At 42.7% G+C, this 19,974-nt stretch overlaps 1 protein-coding gene across 1 annotated transcript in view; it reads right to left on the minus strand.

Moving 5' to 3' along the window:
• The window catches only part of LOC139556310 (exostosin-1-like), a 311,555-nt gene that overhangs the window by 68,687 nt on the left and 222,894 nt on the right, over nucleotides 1-19,974 (minus strand). The window contains exon 3 of the mRNA XM_071370129.1: nucleotides 5,207-5,300. Within this exon, the coding sequence (XP_071226230.1) occupies nucleotides 5,207-5,300 (94 nt within the window). The remainder of the gene's footprint in view (nucleotides 1-5,206; nucleotides 5,301-19,974) is intronic.

A 19,974-nucleotide genomic window follows, 5' to 3' on the forward strand; every position in this document is an offset into this window, starting at 1 on the left:
CAAGTAATTGTCTCTTGCCCCCTCCCAGTTAGGGGGAGTAATGAGCTCTACAGCAGAGTCTCACAACTCAATCGCTGGTTGAAAACTGTTTTCTGCCCCTCCCAAAAGATAGAGCCCTCTTTCTGGGACTCACCCACAAACAGGACCAAGCCTGGCCTGTTGAGGAGTGACGGACTCCATCCTAGCTGGAGGGGTGCTCTCATCTTATCTACGAACATAGACAGGGCTCTAACTCCCCTAGCTCCACATTGAGAAAGGGTGCAGGCCAGGCAGCAGGCTGTTAGCCAGCCTGCCAGCTTAGTGGAGTCTGCCACTAGCACAGTCATTGTAGTCAGCTCAGCTATCCCCATTGAGATCGTGTCTGTGCCTCAACCTAGGTTGGGCAAAACTAAACATGGCGGTGTTCGCCTTAGCAATCTCACACTAATAAAGACGTCCTCCATTGCTGACATTATTGAAAGAGATTGTGATACCTCACATCTCAAAATAGGGCTACTTAATGTTAGATCCCTCACTTCCAAGGCAGTTATAGTCGATGATCTAATCACTGAACATAATCTTGATGTGATTGGCCTGACTGAAACATGGCTTAAGCCTGATGAATTTACTGTGTTAAATGAGGCCTCACCTCCTGGTTACACTAGTGACCATATCCCCCGCGCATCCCGCAAAGGCGGAGGTGTTGCTAACATTTACGATAGCAAATTTCAATTTACCAAAAAAAAAAAAGTTTTTGTCTTTTGAGCTTCTAGTCATGAAATCTATGCAGCCTACTCAATCACTTTTTATAGCTACTGTTTACAGGCCTCCTGGGCCACATACAGTATTCCTCACTGAGTTCCCTGCATTCCTATCGGACCTTGTAGTCATGGCAGATAATATTCAAATTTTTGGTGACTTTAATATTCACATGGAGAAGTTCACAGACCCACTCCAAAAGGCTTTCAGAGCCATCATCAACTCAGTGGGTTTTGTCCAAAATGTCTCCGGACCTACTCACTGCCACAGTCATACTCTGGACCTACTTTTGTCCCGTGGAAGAAATGTTGTGGATCTTAAAGTTTTTCCTCATAATCCTGGACTATCGTACCACCAATTTATTACATTTGCAATCGCAACAAATAATCTGCTCAGACCCCAACCAAGGAGCATCAAAAGCCGTGCTATAAATTCTCGGACAACCCAAAGATTCCTAGATGCCCTTCCAGACTCCCTCCACCTACCCAAGGACGTCAGAGAACAAAAATCAGTTAACCACCTAACTGAGGAACTCAATTTAACCTTGCGTAATACCCTAGATGCAGTCGCACCCCAAAAACAAAAAACATTTGTCATAAGAAACTTGCTCCCTGGTATACAGAAAATACCCGAGCTCTGAAGCAAGCTTCCAGAAAATTGGAACGGAAATGGCATTCCACCAAACTGGAAGTTTTCCGACTAGCTTGGAGAGACAGTACCGTGCAGTATCAAAGAGCCCTCACTGCTGCTCGATCATCCTATTTTTCCAACTTAATTGAGGAAAATAAGAACAATCCAAAATGTATTTTCGATACTGTTGCAAAGCTAACTAAAAAGCAGCATTCCCCAAGAGAGAATGGCTTTCACTTCAGCAGTGATAAATTCATGAACTTCTTTGAGGAAAAGATCATGATCATTAGAAAGCAAATTATGGACTCCTCTTTAAATCTGCGTATTCCTCCAAACCTCAGTTGTCCTGAGTCTGCACAACTGTGCCAGGATCTAGGATAAAGGGAGACACTAAAGTTATTTAGTACTATATCTCTTGACACATTGATGAAAATAATCATGGCCTCTAAACCTTCAAGCTGCATACTGGACCCTATTCCAACTATACTACTGAAAGAGCTGCTTCCTGTGCTTGGCCCTCCTAGGTTGAACATAATAAACGGCTCTCTATCCACCGGATGTGTACCAAACTCACTAAAAGTGGCAGTAATAAAGCCTCTCTTGAGAAAGCCAAACCATGACCCATGACCATCTCCCATTCCTCTCAATAAAAAAAAAAAAGCTGTTGCACAGCAACTCACTGCCTTCCTGAAGACAAACAATGTATACGAAACGCTTCAGTCTGGTTTTAGACCCCATCATAGCACTGAGACTGCACTTGTGAAGGTGGTAAATGACAGTTTAATGGCGTCAGATCGAGGCTCTGCATCTGTCCTCGTGCTCCTAGACCTGCTGCTTTTGATACCATTGATCACCACATTCTTTTGGAGAGATTGTTGGTCCACACGGACAGGTTCTGGCCTGGTTTAGATCTTATCTGTTGGAAAGATATCAGTTTGTCTCTGTGGATGTTTGTCCTCTGGCCTGCTCGCCTCCGAGGAGGAAGTACAGTTCCCGCTCAGCCCAGTCAAAACTGTTCGCTGCTCTGGCACCCCAATGGTGGAACAAACTCCCTCACGACGCCAGGTCAGCGGAGTCAATCACCACCTTCCGGAGACACCTGAAACCCCACCTCTTTAAGGAATACCTAGGATAGGAGAAAGTAATCCTTCTAACCCCCCCCCCCCCCTCCTTAAAAGAGTTAGATGCACTATTGTAAAGTGGTTGTTCCACTGGATATCATAAGGTGAATGCACCAATTTGTAAGTCGCTCTGGATAAGAGCGTCTGCTAAATGACTTAAATGTAATGTAAATGTACATTTCGGTGTTCCTCAAGGCTCCGTTTTAGGACCCGTTTTTTTTCACTATATATTTTACCTCTTGGTGATGTCATTTGGAAACATAATGTTAACTTTCACTGCTATGCGGATGACACACAGTTGTTCATTTCGATGAAACATGGTGAAGCCCCAAAATTGCCCTCCCTGGAAGCCTGTGTTTCAGACATAAGGAAGTGGATGGCTGCAAATGTTCTACTTTTAAACTTGGACAAAACAGAGATGCTTGTTCTAGGTCCCAAGAAACAAAGAGGTCTTCTGTTGAATCTGACAATTAATCTTGATGGTTGTACAGTCGTCTCAATTAAAACTGTGAAGGACCTCGGCGTTACTCTGGACCCTGATCTCTCTTTTGACAAACATATCAAGACTGTTTCAAGGACAGCTTTTTCCATCTACGTAACATTGCAAAAATCAGAAACTTTCTGTCCAAAAATGATGCAGAAAATTAATCCATGCTTTTGTCACTTCTAGGTTAGACTACTGCAATGCTCTACTTTATGTCTACGCGGATAAAGCACTAAATAAACTTCAGTTAGTGCTAAACACAGCTGCTAGAATCTTGACTAGAACCCCAAAATGTGATCATATTACTCCAGTAAGGGCTGATTTTAAGGTTTTACTGCTAACCTACAAAGCATTACATGGGCTTGCTCCGACCTATCTTTACGATTTGGTCCTGCCGTACATACCTACACGTACGCTACAGTCACAAGATGCAGGCCTCCTTACCGTCCCTAGTATTTCTAAGCAAACAGCTGCTACCCATGTGAGAGACGCAGACTCTGTCTCGACCTTTAAGTCTTGATTGAAGACTCATCTCTTCAGTAGGTCCTATGATTGAGTGTAGTCTGGCCAAGGAGTGTGAAGGTGAACGGAAAGGCACTGGAGCAACGAACCGCCCTTGCTGTCTCTGCCTGGCCGGTTCCCCTCTCTCCACTGGGATTCTCTGCCTCTAACCCTATTACAGGGGCTAAGTCACTGGCTTACTGGTGCTCTTCCATGCCGTCCCTAGGAGGGGTGCGTCACTTGAGTGGGTTGAGTCACTGACGGGATCTTCCTGTCCGGGTTGGCGCCCCCCCTTGGGTTGTGCCGTGGCGGAGATCTTTGTAGGCTATACTCGGCCTTGTCTCATGGTAAGTTGGTGGTTGAAGATATCCCTCTAGTGGTGTGGGGGCTGTGCTTTGGCAAAGTGGTTGGGTTATATCCTGCTGTTTGGCCCTTTCCGGGGTTATCGTCGGACAGGGCCACACTGTCTCCCGACCCCTCCTGTCTCAGCCTCCAGTATTTATGCTGCAGTAGTTCATGTGTCGGGGGCTAGGTTCAGTCTGTTATATCTGGAGTATTTCTCCTGTCTTATCCGGTGTCCTGTGTGAATTTAAGTATGCTCTCTCTAATGCTCTCTTTCTGTCTCTCTCTTTCTTTCTTTCTCTCTCTCGTAGGACCTGAGCCCTAGGACCATGCCTCAGGACTACCTGGCCTGATGACTCCTTGCGGTCCCCAGTCCACCTGGCCGTGCTGCTGCTCCAGTTTCAACTGTTCTGCCTGCGGCTATGGAACACTGACCTGTTCACCAGACGTGCTACCTGTCCCAGACCTGCTGTTTTCAACTCTCTAGAGACAGCAGGAGCGGTAGAGATACTCTGAATGATCAGCTATGAAAAGCCAACTGACATTTACTCCTGATGTGCTGACCTGTTGCACCCTCGACAACCACTGTGATTAGTATTATTTGACCCTGCTGGTCATTTATGAACATTTGAACATCTTGGCCATGTTCTGTTATAATCTCCACCTGTCACAGCCAGAAGAGGACTGGCCACCCCTCATAGCCTGGTTCCTCTCTAGGTTTCTTCCTAGGTTCTGGCCTTTCTAGGGAATGTTTCCTAGCTACTGTGCTTCTACTCCTGCATTGGTTGCTGTTTGGGGTTTTAGACTGGGTTTCTGTACAGCACTTTGTGACATCAGCTGATGTAAGAAAAGCTTTATAAATACATTTGATTGATTGGTTTGATTTGTACAGAGTGGGGTAGAAATGACTAGGCTACTTCCTTCATTCTTTACTTTCAGCCATGCAGGCCTCAGTGTATCTGGATGTCCATCATAACTTCCTCTGTCGATATAGAGACACATGTACATCTACAATGGGATAGTTCCAAGTAATAAACAATTCTAAGATACTTCTATAGAGGCTCAGTGGGACGCTACTGTCAGTCCAAATAAACATGCCTGAGAGGAGGCGATCAGGTGTTAATGAAAGTGGGAGGTGTTGAGATAAAAATAGGTCTCTTCTGTATCTATAGTACAAAACTCTTCTGCAGCTGTTTCTGAAAAGATGACAGGTTGTCAATACAAATAACCCAAGCATCAGGCCTGGCAGACTGCAGGGCCTGCACAACTCACAGGCTCCAACCCCGGCTGCCATGCCAACGACTAGCCCCCGTTTCCAAGGGAACCACTTGGAGACGCAAGGAGCCTCTGAGGGACAGGTTTTTTGTTGGGGAAACTTCAAACCACGTACCTGGAGGGCCTCGAGAAAGCGAAAGGAGCCCAGCCTACGACCGCGGGGCACCAGGCAGAAGCTGGAGTTATGAAGCAGCTCCTGGTAGTCGAACCTGAAGACAGACAGAAACCGACTTTGTCAGACTCATGGAGACATCACGCAGCGTAAAATGTCAAGATGGACTCCTTTGAGGTCCAATTGACAAAAATGAGAGAGCAGAGAGGAAAAGAATAGAAGAAAGAGGGTAGTTTAAAGTAAATGTGTCCTTAGATAAACACATGCAAACAACAATTACAGCATTAAAACTTGTGTCAATTGTCTCACTCAATCACAAACAAAGACATTAGCTCAAACAAATACATATTTAAGTAGGTGAAATAGATGTGGGAACACGAGAAACACATTCTCCAACTCCTTCTCATTCTTCAGAGAAATTAGACAAACTTCAAAGCACTTGTCATGTTTCAAGAATGTCATTATACACAAAGAAAGCTTTTAGACTAGAATAAGGTCCTCCACTCCACTCTGGCCTAGAGTATGATCAATGTTACACAACGAGTGTATTACAAAGGGAGACTTTTTGAGATTGATCTCCAAAAGCACCTCTGTCTTTCCCAGTGATACAAGCCCGGGATTCCTCATCCCATCCCTATAGCAGGCAGCACATCCCTTCTACTCTCCCCTCACTGCAGGCCAATAGAGAGAGGGGTAATTTATGGCCCTGTTCCAAACCGGCGTCTCATCCCAAGGCCCATCCAATAAGGATGAGGAGCAGCTGTTTTATCTGACAGTAAATCAGAAGAAATAACAGGAGAGCTTTTAAGCTACATAAATCAATCACAAAACACACCAGCCTGTCGCTGCCTATGAAGCCCCGCGATCTATAACCAATGCTGTCTATGATCCTCATAACCCATATCGTATGAAAAATATCAGGCAGCGAATTCTTAAGAGAGGCTAAGGATGATTCATGACATTTGAATGGAAACATACATGACACTTTATTTGTTATTAAACAAGACAGGGGCATTTTCAAGATGGACAACTCTCAGAGACCAAGCTGTCTCCCAAATGTGTGATCAACTGGCTGACCTGGAATCATGGCTGTGGTTGATTCTTTTGGTAATGAGACTATAAATGAACATGTTCCATCCAGTGTGACGGTATACAATTGTCATATATAAACATAGCAGTATTTCACAGAACTGTATGTACAGTTGAAGTCGGAAGTTTACATACACTTAGGTTGGAATCATTAAAACTCGTTTTTCAACCACTCCACAAATTTCTTGTTAACAAACTATAGTTTTGGCAAGTCGTTTAGGACATCTACTTTGTGCATGACACAAGTAATTTTTCAAACAATTGTTTACAGACAGATTATTTCACTTATTACTCACTGTGTCACAATTCCAGTGGGTTTACATACAATAAGACGTTTACATACAATAAGTTTACTGTGCCTTTAAACAGCTTGGAAAATTCCAGATAATGATGTCGTGGCTTTAGAAGCTTCTGATAGGCTAATTGGCATCATTTGAGTCAATTGAAGGTGTACCTGTGGATGTATTTCAAGGCCATACCTTCAAACTCAGTGCCTCTTTGCTTGACATCATGGGAAAATCAAAAGAAATCGGCCAAGACCTCAGAAAAAAAACTGTAGACCTCCACAAGTCTGGTCATCCTTGGGAGCAATTTCCAAACATCTGAAGGTATCAGTTCATCTGTACAAACAAATGTACGCAAGTATAAACACCACGGGACCACGCAGCCGTCATACCGCTCAGGAAGGAGATGTGTTCTGTCTCCTAGAGATGAACGTACTTTGGTGAGAAAAGTGCAAATAAATCCCAGAACAACAGCAAAGGACCTTGTGAAGATGCTGGAGGAAACAGGTACAAAAGTATCTATATCCACAGGAAAACAAGTCCTAAATTGACATAACCTGAAAGGCCGCTCAGCAAGGAAGAAGTCACTGCTCCAACACCGCAATAAAAAAGCCATACTACGGTTTGCCACTGCACATGGAGACAAAGATCGTACTTTTTGGAGAAATTTCCTCTGGTCTGATGAAACAAAAATAGAACTGTTTGGCCAAAATGACCGTCGTTATGTTTCTTATTTAATTTTTTATTTTATTTTTACCCCCAATTTCATGGTATCCAATTGTTAGTAGTTACTGTCTTGTCGCTACAACTCCCGTACGGGCTCGGGAGAGATGAAGATCGAGAGCCATGCGTCCTCCGAAACACAACCCAACCAAGCTGCACTACTTCTTGACACAACACACATCCAACCCGGAAGCCAGCCGCACCAATGTGTCGGAGGAAACACTGTACACCTAGCGACCTGGTCAGCGTGCAATGCGCCCGGCCCGCCACAGGAGTCGCTAGTGCGCGATGAGACAAGGATATCCCTACCGGCCAAACCCTCCCTAACCCGGACTACGCTAGGCCAATTGTGCGTCGCCCTATGGATCTCCCAGTTGCAGCCGGCTGCGACAGAGCCTGGGCTCGAACACAGAGTCTCTGGTGGCACAGCTAGCACTGCAATAAAGTGCCTTAGACCACTGCGCCACCCGGGAGGCTGACCGTCGTTATGTTTGGAGGAAAAAGGGGGAGGCTTGCAAGCCGAAGAACACAATCCCAACCGTGAAGCACGGGGGTGGCAGCATCATGTTGTGGGGGTGCTTTGCTGCAGGAGGGACTGGTGCACTTCACAAAATAGATGGCATCATGAGGGAGGAAAATTATGTGGATATATTGAAGCAACATCTCAAGACATCAGTCAGGAAGCTAACGCTTGGTCGCAAATGGATCTTCCAAATGGACAATGACCCCAAGCATACTTCCAAAGTTAAGAAAAATGGCTTAAGGACAACAAAGTCAAGGTATTGGAGTGGCCATCACAAAGCCCTGACCTCAAACCTATAGAAAAGTTGTGGGCATAACGGAAAAAGCGTGTGCGAGCAAGGAGGCCTACAAACCTGACTCAGTTACATCAGCTCTGTCAGGAGGAATGGGCCAAAATTCACCCAACTTATTGTGGGAAGCTTGTGGAAGGCTACCCGAAATGTTTGACCCAAGTTAAACAATTTAAAGGCAATGCTACCAAATACTAATTGAGTGTATGTAAACTTCTGACCCACTGGGAATGTGATGAAAGAAATAAAAGCTGCAATAAATCATTCTCTCTACTATTATTCTGACATTTCACATTCTTAAAAAAAAGTGGCGTTCCTAACTGACCTAAAACAGGTAATTTTTACTAGGATTAAATGTCAGGAATTGAGTTTAAATGTATTTGGCTAAGGTGTATGTAAACTTCCGACTTCCAACTGTATATGACATCAATGACTGTTGTTCTCCCTCTTACAGTGATGTTTTGTTAGAAACCCTGTCTCTGTCTCCAGCCATCCTTCAAACACCCCGAGGAGAGGAGAGCCCAGATGTGCTGCTTGAGCCCTGGCCCACAGAGACTTCTGATTACAGCCTAATCTGTCTGGGGATCAACTGCCTCCACAGCCTCGGGGCCAACCACCAGTGTGTGTACTGAAAAGGTACCATTTTATGACGCCTCACACTGGAGCACAAGGTCAACCACAGCAGCCTATATAGAGAATGGATACAGTAATGTGGCAAGAATGTTGAGGTTCAATCATAAAGAACATGCAGTGTGTTATCCTGCCGTATTATGCTTCAGCTCAGACAATTACAAAACAACAGTCTGTCTCAAAAGGTGGACTCCAGTCGATCATGGCATGTGCTCAGCACTGTGATGTTTGAATGGCATGCCAGCAAGGTTATCATACACTCAGTGGCTAGTTTATTAGATACACCACCCCGTTCACGAAAATAGTTTGCTCCTACAGACAGTGAGTCACGTGGCCTTGGCTTGCTATATAAAGCAGGCAGACAGGTTATATAAGCGACTTTAAACATGGTATGATCGTCTACGGATTACCGAGAATGGTGTGACCAACCAAAATCATCCAGTCAGCGGCAGTCCTATGGGCAAAACAACTCGTTGACAAGAGGTCGAAGGAGAATGGCAAGAATCAGGCAGGCCACAAACAGGCAAATAATGGCACAGTACAACAGTGGTGTGCAGAACGGCACCTTTAAATGCACAACTCGTCAGTCCTTGTCACAGATGGGTTATTGCAGCAGACGTTCCACTACTATCAGCTGAAAACAAGAAGAAGCGGTTCCAGTGGGCACGCGATCGACAACACTGAACAATTGAAGAGTGGAAAAACGTTGCCTGGTCCGATGTATCCCGGTTCCTGGAGCATCATGCTGATGGCAGTGTCAGGATTTGGCGTAAGTCCATGGCCTCATCCTGCCTGGTGTCAACAGTACAGGCTGGTGGCTGTGATGTACTGGTGTGGGGAATGTTTTCCTGGCACATGTTAGGTCACTTGATTACAAATTGAGCAACGTTTCCATGCCCCAGATAATTCAGGCTGTTCTGGATGCAAAGGGGGGTCCGACCCGGTACTAGATGGGTGTACCTAATAAACTGACCACTGAGCTAAAACCCTTATGTTCAAGAATCCAATGCATACTCTTTACTAAATACAAAATATGATTAGTCATGGTAACATGATTCAACATACCATAAATCTGTGCACACACAGCCACTCATTCAGTCAGACCATTGTTGCCAATAGGGGGACTCATGCTATAGTTCAATAATCAGACAGCTTTCAACTCAACTGACAGCTACAGCCACAGGTTGAGAGATAGACGATTTGAATAGTGACAATCTGAAATGTCCCGACATTTCAAAACAATGACTAAAAACACCGCTGTCAAACAAATGTTGTAGTGTTTAGTCTTCAGGATATGCATTAGAAATAAGAATCAAAGGCTGTAGCGATCGAGGCAGACAAGATGGAGAGGGGCTTGAACCCTGCTGGCCTGTACTGACCCTTTAATTACCTGGCTAGTCCACACCTGTTTGCCATAAAGGTTTAAACCTGTTGCCAGAGGCCATATGCTCACACAACACAGTAAGGCTAGCCTACAGTTATTTTAGTGTGGGGGCCTGGTTGATTGTGACACCTAGCTGTGGCCTGAGCCAGTGCCTGTAACTGCCTCATCAGATATTGAGCTTCAGGCCAAGCCTCTCCTCCTGTGACTGACTAGCCTGTGTCCAGAGTGGAACTGTCTGTCCAACAGCCCAGCTTGAGCCCTGGGAGGCCTGGAGCTACCTACTGCTCAAGATTACAGACATTACTGAGAGATTGAGCCAAAGGTCAGGGTTATAGGAATACTGAAGGCCTATGCACTATGGATTGTATAGGACAGGAGCAACAATATAGAAGCTAATAACTGCCTTGTTAATCTCTACACACTGGTTGTACTGTTCAGTACAAGCGTACAAATTGTATTAATAATAATTTATTAAACTTCTAAAGCACTTTCCATAATAGACATCTCAAAACGCTTAATAAGCCAAAAAACAAACAAGCAAGTGTACAAAACATTAGGAAGGATTTTTAAGCCTTGAGACAATTGAGACATAGATTGTGTATGTGTGCCATTCAGAGGGTGTTAGAGGTAGTTTTGCGAGCCAATGCTAGCAGATACCCATAGACTTCCAGTCATTGCGCCAACGCTAGTTAGCAATTGCGCTAACGCTAGTTAGCAACTTATTTTACTCTACTTCCTGGTGGCCTTCTTCTTCATTGCACAAATGAATAACCTCAACCTATTTCCCAAGACTGGTGACATCCAGTGGAAGCAGTAGGAACTGAGAATAGAGTGATTATAAATCTGGCCTGCCCATAAAAACTAATTGAACAGACAGTGACTTAAAAAAAAAATGGTTAGTCCTCAGGGTTTTGCCTGCTACATAAGTTCTGTTATACTTACAGATATGATTCAAACAGTTTTAGAAACTTCAGATTGTTTTCTATCCAAATCTACTAATAATATGCATATCTTATATTCTGGGGATGAGTAGAACGAAGTTGAAATTGGGCACGCTATTTTTCCCTAAGTGAAAACTCTGCCCCCTATCCTAGATTAAACAGCACGCAGAGACAAAGGATGCGTTCGTACATTCACTCTGGCTATCTACTCTGATTTCAGAGCACTCGTCTGAGTGTGCCAGAGCACAGAATAACTGATGAATTTACAAACGCGCAACATCCGTTGAATATGACCGCTGTCCCGTTACGAGAAAAAAAATCTGCAATTACTGCATCCAAAATACCACAGTCGACTGCAGTTACTGCACTTTTACTTCAGTTTCAAAACTGTAATCTTTTGTAAGGGTCAATAAACATTGGCAAAAATACATAATGAAATTGCTGCCAGCAGCACAGTTACAGTCACCAGCGCTCTGGATAACATGAAAACAGTCTAACCAGCTCTGCTAGTGCGAGTAAAATTATCAGAATGTGTCTCTCATGTGTCTGGAAGTATCAAACAAGCTAGCCATCTATAGTCAGTTAGCTTGGGTGCTTGACTGCCGTTGTGAGGTGAGCACGCTCTGATCAACTGTCCTCCTCGGGCCAGAGTGTCCAGTATGCGCGCTGAATACTCCGAGAGCGGAAAGCTCTGAATTGATGAATGGACAATCTGACAATTCTCTGAATTTACAAACACCCAGAGCGCACTCTGAGCGCACTCTGGCACTCAAGAGTGAATTTACGAACACACCCAAAAATGATATCCACAAGTTCATCTGACTTTGGGGAAGTAGATAAAGGGCCTCATTGCCAAAATCCTGAAGTATCCCTTTAAGGTTAGCGTAGGGATGTCCCAAGAATTCCGGATAGTACTGACCATGGCATAATGGGTGGACTGGTGGCCATTGCGAGTGTACACTTAGGAGCAAAGCAGGAAGTGTACGCATCAAGATGTGCTGTGATTTGTAGATTCAACATTCCATTGCATGAGCCACATCAGCTAACATAATTTGAACAAACATTCTACATTACCATGAAAATTAGTGCATCACAATACCAGGCAGCCATTGTGAGTGTACCCATGAGTTTACCAGTCAAATTGCCAGGGTTAGAGGTTCCAAGCCAGTTCTATAAATGTTATTTCTATGAGTGCTGCTGCTACACTTTGCTTGCACCTTTCTGTGTGTGCTGGTTTGCTACTAACACCTTGCTTATTCCAGCAACGACCAATAAAGTTTCATCACGTTGTTGAGTCCATGTTGCCGCAGAAACTGACTCAACAGCATGAATGCCCGGCCGTCCCGTCTTCAGTCAGCTGTTCATTCAACAGTTATTTTATTTTCATGACGGTCTTCATCCTTAACCGTCCAATACACGGTTATATGGTAATTGTGCCGGCCCAAATTATGGGATTATATGGTTTAAATAAATCAGGCTTCGACCTTTACTGTAGTTTGAGCTCTCACCTTGACATGTCAAATACAATCCAGTGGGGAATCAATAAGCACCGTCAAGTTGATAGTCCCCACAAATGGCTAAATCCAATTACACTGGGACAGCAGCAGTAAAGAAATAAATTAGTGGCAGACACTTCGAAGATACAAGCATCACACTTGTATTTAAACTGTACTGAATAATTACGAAATCTGACTTCAGCAGTGTCTGTGAAACCAAACGAACAATCTGTGCAGTGTGCATAGAGAACATATTAGCAGATCTCTCTCTCTCCCTCCCTCCTAGACACAATACTCCATAATGTCAAAGTGGATCTTTTAAAACAAATTAAATAAAAAGCTAACATTTCTTGGTCAAGTTCAGGAGTAAAAATGTGCTTAACAAATCACATAATAAATTGCTTGGACTCATTCAGTGTTCAATAATAGTGGTTAACATGATTTTTTAATGACTACGCCCTCTGTGTACCACACACACACACACAATTATTGAAATTAATTACTCGATTGAGGGACCTTACAGATAATTGTGTGTGTGTGTGTGGTACACAGAGGGCGTAGTCATTAAAAAATCATGTTAACCACTATTATTGAACACTGAATGAGTCCAAGCAATTTATTATCTGTAAGGTCCCTCAATCGAGTAATTAATTTCAAGCACAGATTTAACCACAAAGACCAGGGAGGTTTTCCAAGGCACAGATTAGTAGACGTAAAAAATAAAATTGACGAATAAACTTTTTGTCCTGAATACAAAGCGTTATGTTTGGGGCAAATCCAACACATCATCAAATCATCAAATCAAATGTATTTATATAGCCCTTCTTAGATCAGCTGATATCTCAAAGTGCTGTACAGAAACCCAGCCTAAAACCCCAAACAGCAAGCAATGCAGGTGTAGAAGCACATCACTGAGAACCACATTATTTTCAAGCATGGTGGTGGCGCCATCATGTTATGGGTACCAGCAAGGACTAGGGAGTTTTTTAGGATAAAAATAAGCACAAGCAAAATCCTATAGGAAAACTTGGTTCAGTCTGCTTTCCAACAGACACTGGGAGATGAATTCAGCTTTCAGCAGGACAATAACCTAAATCACAAGGCCACATCTACACTGGAGTTGCTAACAAAGATGACATTGAATGTTCCTGAGTGGCCTAATTACAGTTTTGACTTAAATCTGCTTGAAAATCTATGGCAAGACTTGAAAATGGCTATCTAGTACAAATCAACAACTAACTTGACAGAGCTTGAATAAAAAAATAATAGGCAAATATTGTACAATCCAGGTGTGCAAAGCCCTGTGGTAAAAAGCCCTGTGATAAAAAGCCCTGTGATAAAAAGCTCTGTGATAAAAACTGTTGTCATTTGACAAGGTATGTAGCTTGTGTATCCCATCACTTAGATTATTATATATTGTTTTACAGGCCTTTATTTCTGTGGGCCTAATGGGAGCTTGTATGCAGCGCACTGAGCATGCGTGTATAGAGGGAGTGGTCACAGCGCAATTGAGTGAGTAAGACACGGATGGGCAAATTAATTTAGGGAGAAGAACTGATGCTTGGCTTAGTTTCTTTTTAATTGTGCAAATGCACATGAACAAATGGACAACGTTTGACTTGCATGATCGGGCAGCCACAAAGCACATTCCACCAAATAGTTTTACAGTATAAAAAAAAGGGTATCTCTAGTCTGGTTAAAGATCGAGTTTTTACATCCATTCGAGTACTCAAGTACTCACTCTCATCCCTATTAATTCCACCAATGTCAACCAGAGAAACCAGCCATCCATCTTTATGAAGAGTCATTCATCCTCAAACATACTGGTGTCACTTTGGTAGTTCAGATCAGGAGAGAGGAGAATTCTGAAGACATTAATTCCACATGGATGATATTACAATATAAGTAATGTTACATTATTTAATTAACAAAATGCTGAGAACAAATATCTAGATAATAAGTACACTCAAACCTGTGTAGCTTCTGTAAACACAACGATAAGATCATTAAACATGTATTTTCACTTTCTGAACAGTGGAGGCTCCTCAGAGGAGGAAGGGGAGGACCATCCAACTCAGTAAATTTCAGTGGGGAAAAAATAGTGAATCATTAAAAAAGTGATACTTTTTGGCAAAATGTATACTAAATATATTCACGTCACCAAATAACTAATTAAAACACAATGTTTTGCAATGAAGGTCTACAGTTGCCTCAACAGCACTCTAGGGAAGCACCATGGAGTAGCCGCAGGACAGCTATTCTCCATCCTCCTCTGGGTATATTAATGTCAATTGAAAACCTAGGAGGCTCATGGTTCCCACCCCCTTTCCATAGACTTACACAGTAATTATGACAACTTCCGGAGGACGTCCTCCAACCTATCAGAGCTCTTGCAGCATGAACTGACTTGTTGTCAGAGGATCAGAGAATGAATCTAGTACTGAAAGCATAAGCTACTGCTAGCTAGCGCTAAAGTGCATAAAATGTGATGAGTATTTGACAAAGCGAGAAAGATAGTTTTGAACAAATTAATTCCTTCATAAATTAAGGAGAAGAGAGAGAGAGAGCTGTATTGCTTTCACTTAGCGAGCGAGAGAGAGATATATTTTGTTATATTTAGCCTACTCAACAACCTGACTCAAACAGAGAGGAATACTATTTATGTTAGCTAGCTGGCTAAGGCTATCCAACAAACCAACTCTTCCAAGTCAAGGTAAGCTTTTGGTTTTATAAATTTATTGCCACCAATGCCAGTGTAACTGCTAAACCGTGTACAGATGGATGGATTGGATTATGCGTTTACTAACACGCTAGTTCTAGTAGCTATGTTGAAAATGACGTTAGCTAATATGGTGACAACAATGTAGGCCGAGTGTAGCGGTTAGCGGTTATGGTACGAAGGTTTGACATGGAGAGGTTTTTTCGCCTGATCACAGACAGCTGTTGTGTTGTGCACTGAAGTCCAAAAGCAAAGGGAAAATGTGAGAGGAAGAGTGCGTGTAGATATGAGAATAAATGATAGAACAAGCAAAGTGATGCTGTTTGTATATGGCTGATATGAAAATGTATTGTGTTGATCAGGGGTGTATTCATTCCGCAGATTCATTTGTAAAACTTTTCTTAAAACAAAGCAATGGAACAAAACGGGGATGGACCTACTCGGTTTTATTGAGAGTATAAACAATACTCCATCACCTATTCTGCCTCCTTCTTGTGATGATTTAGTTGATAACTATAACTTTATTATCCCTGTTCGGGCGCCACTTCTGTAGCGGTATTAATTAGAGAATTTCACACCCTTCTTCTTAAGGTGGTTGAGGGGTTCGGCGACCTTTGAAAAGTCAGGCACAAACCTGTGGTACCATCCAGCCATACCCTCTGCACTCCTTCCCTGGAAGAGAATACAAACTCTTGCAAATCTTCTGTGTGATGACTGGGTTCATTCGTTATTGTATGAAGTTGCTGTTTATTTGCTCTGCCATTATTGTTATATGAGGTATGCTTGGTGGGGTTACCAAGAATTGTGGAAGGACTGTGATGTGATGTGGGATCTATAGGGTGTGTATTCTTTTTTCTATCCGCTGGCTATCTGACCAACAGGCTACACTCTAGGCAGTCTCTTCTGTTGATGTGTGTGGGTCTGGTAGTGGTACTCTCGCTGTTCTACTATTTTCCTTTCGGCAGGGTTAATACCTGCCTGGCGCCCGAACAAAATCTTCTTTACCTTTCTCTAATTAATACCGCTACAACTTTAATAGCAAATTAAGGACAACCATTGATGCCATAGCTCCAGTAAAGTTGAAAAAGGCTGCATCCAAACAGAGTGAGGATGAGTGAGGAAACTTGGATGAGTGAGGAAACTAATCAATTAAAGAGAAATTACAGAAAGGCAGAGCGGAAGTGGAGAAAGTCAAAGTTACAGGTCCATTATGATATTCTGAAAGAGCAACTTGGCATATATAACAAGGCAATTTCTAACTTGTTCACTAATAATCAGAATGATTAGAGTGTAGCTCCCTCCAGTAACCACGAGCACAACCGTTCCTTGATTTTAACTGGCGGCTTTATTCTGTAGATTTAGTCAGAATTATCACCTTCAGTGAGAACTATAAAGTAAATGAAAAATACAGTTAAGCACACTCTTACAACCTTATCTTACGAGTGACTTATTAGCTTGGTATAACTCTGAAGTGCTTACATACATAAACAGTTTAGCCGGCGCTATAACAGTATTAGATTAAACACATGAACAAAGGAAAAATACCTCATTGGCTGCTTATTACAGAAGGGAGGAAATCAAACTTCACACTTATTATTCCTGGCATGAATTCACGCTTCATCCTTAATTATTATAACGTTACCATCCTAACATACACGCTTCAAACTTTATGAACTACACCCGATGACATGAAAACTTAGCTAACACAGCGCGGGATTGCCTTCCCTCCAAAAGTGTGTTGCTACAATAAGGATCCCCGTTACAACAGTTATTAGCTACATAGTTCCGCTTGTCTTATATGTGCCCTAGCCTACCAGGCAAAGGCACTATGGATTGATTTACCCTGGTTAACACAGACATGCTCAGGAAAGTGATATCACAACTTAAGCCTTCTATCTGCCTTCTCGATCTTATCCCCATCACCTTCTTCAAAACAGTTTTTAATTGCATATCTGAAGAAGTGCAAGCTATTGTTAAATCACTCCCTGTTTGCTGGCACTTTCCCCACTGCACTAAAAAGTGCTATGGTGAAACCCCTTCAGCTCTTAGCAATTTTCTGAAAATCTTCAGCATTCCGTTATTAAGCAAAATTCTGGAGAAATTGGTTTTAAAACAGCTAAATTATTTTATATCTGCCAACTGTATTTTAGAAAAATTCCAATCTGGTTTTCGTGCCCACCACAGCACAGAGACACCCTTAGTTACAGTGGTAAATGATCTTAGAGCCAACACAGATGCCAAACAGCTCTCTGTCCTTGTACTCTTGGACTCGTGCTGTATTCGACACTATTGGCCATGATGTCCTTCTGGAGAGACTGGAGAGGAGGTTTGGCCTCTCTGGTCCAATTCTAAATTGGATTAGGACCTATTTAACCGGTCGAGAGTTTGTCACCCTTGGTGAACATAACTCAGAGAAAATACATATCATATGTGGCTTTCCAAAATGTTTGATTTTGGGTCCGGTACAGTTTATATACAGTGCATTCGGAAAGTATTCAGACCCTTTGACTTTTTCCACAGCCTTATTCTAAAATGTATTAAAAAAAAATCTACCCCATAATGCCAAAGCAAAAACAGGTTTTTAGACATTTTTGCTAAATAAATATCACATTTACATAAGTCCACGCAAGGACATTCAGAGATTTGTCCCGAAGCCACTCCTGAGTAGTCTTGACTGTGTGCCTATGGTCATTGCCCTGTTGGTGGACTTTCGCCCCAGTCTGAGGTCCTGAGCACTCTGGAGCAGGTTTTCATCAAGGATCTCTCTGTACTCTGCTCCGTTAATCTTTCCCTCTATCCTGACTAGTCTCCCAGTCTCTGCTGCTGAAAAACATCACCACAGCATTATGCCTCCACCACCATGCTTCACCGTAGGCATGGTGCCAGGTTTCCTCCAGAAGTGACGCTCGGCATTCAGGCCAAAGAGTTCAATCTTGGTTCATCAGACCAGAGAATCTTGTTTCCCATGGTCTGAATGTCTTTTAGCAAACTCCAAGTGGGCCGTCATGTGCCTTTTACTGAGGAGTGGCTTCCATCTGGCCACTCTACTATAAAGGCCTGATTGTTGGAGTGCTGCAGAGATAGTTGTCCTTCATGAAGATTCTCCCATCTCCACAGAGGAACTCTGGAGCGCTGTCAGAGTGACCATCGGGTTCTTGGTCACCTCCGTGATCAAGGCCCTTCTCCCTCGATTGCTCAGTTTGGCCAGGCTGCCAGAGTCTTGGTGGTTACAAACTTCTTCCATTTGAGAATGATGGATGCCTCTGTGTTCTTGGGGACCTTCAATGCTGCAGACATTTTTTGGTACTCTTCCCCAGATCTGTGCTTCGACACAATCCTGTCTCGGAGCTCTACGGACAATTCCTTGGCTCCTTGGTTTTTGCTCTGACAAGCACTGTCAACTGTGGGACCTTATATAGACAGGTGTGTGCCTTTCCAAATCATGTCTAATCAATTACATTTTCCACAGGTGGACTCCAATCAAGTTGTAGAAACATCTCAAGGATGATCAATGGAAACAGGATGCACCTGAGCTCAATTTCGAGTCTCATAGCAAAGGGTCATAGAAAGGTATCTGTTTTTTATTTTTAATACATTTGAAAAAAACATTTTTTTTTGCTTTGTCATTATGGGATATTGTGTGTAGATTGATGAGGAAAAATAATATTTTTTATCCATTTTAGAATAAGGCTGTAACGTAACAAAATGTGGAAAAAGTAAAGGAGTCAGAATACTTTCAGAATGCACTGTGGGGTAACATCCCTTGGCAGCATTATCAGAAAGCACAGCATTGATTTTCACTGCTACGCAGACGATCCACAGTATTTTAGCTTCACGGATAAATGATTATAATGTATTAGTGATTTAAATACTTGGATGGCTCACAACTTCCTCCAGCTAAATCATGTCAAGACCGAGGTACTTATTGTTGGAGCCAAAGCACAGAGAGAGAATCTGGCTGCACATTTAAATTCATGGGCAATAAAGATAAAATACCAGGTAAAAAACCTAGGTGTTATTTTAGATTCTGAACCCAATTTAGAATCACACATTAGCAAATAGCTTTTTACTACCTGAGGAACATTGCCAAGGTGCTGCTGTTTCTCTCTCAGGCTGATACAGAGAGACTCATCCATGCTTTTATTACAAGCAGCCCTGACACTGTAATGCTCTCCTGTCTTGTCTACCCAAGAAAGCCATTGGTCAACTGCAAAACATACAGAATGCTGCAGCACGGGTACTGACCAAGACCAGACAGAGCACATATTACACCAGTTTTAATGGCTGCCTGTGAGCTTTAAAATACATTTTAAGATTATTATATTTGTTTTTTAAATCAATCCACGATTGTACACCACAATAAATGTCAGATATGCTTTTAAGTTATATACCCAGTAGGTCCCTCAGGTCCTCTGGCACTGGCCTTTTAACTATCCCAAAGCCTAGGACCAAGAGGCATGAAGAGGCAGCCTTTAGTTATTATGCTCCCAGCCTCTGGAATACCCTACCAGAGAACCCGAGGGGGACCGAAACACATTTAAAAGAGATCTTAAAACACCCTTTTAGCTTTGCTTCTCCTCAGGGTGCTTTTTAGTTGTTCAGTTTGTCATTCTTGTTTATATCCTCTTATTTTTGTTGTGTAGTAACTATTTACATTTTTTTTAAATTTTCCTAGTTTTTTCCTAGTTTTTTT

Source organism: Salvelinus alpinus, chromosome 27 (genome assembly GCF_045679555.1).
Source record: "Salvelinus alpinus chromosome 27, SLU_Salpinus.1, whole genome shotgun sequence".
In the NCBI taxonomy this organism is placed as follows: Eukaryota; Metazoa; Chordata; class Actinopteri; order Salmoniformes; family Salmonidae; genus Salvelinus; species Salvelinus alpinus.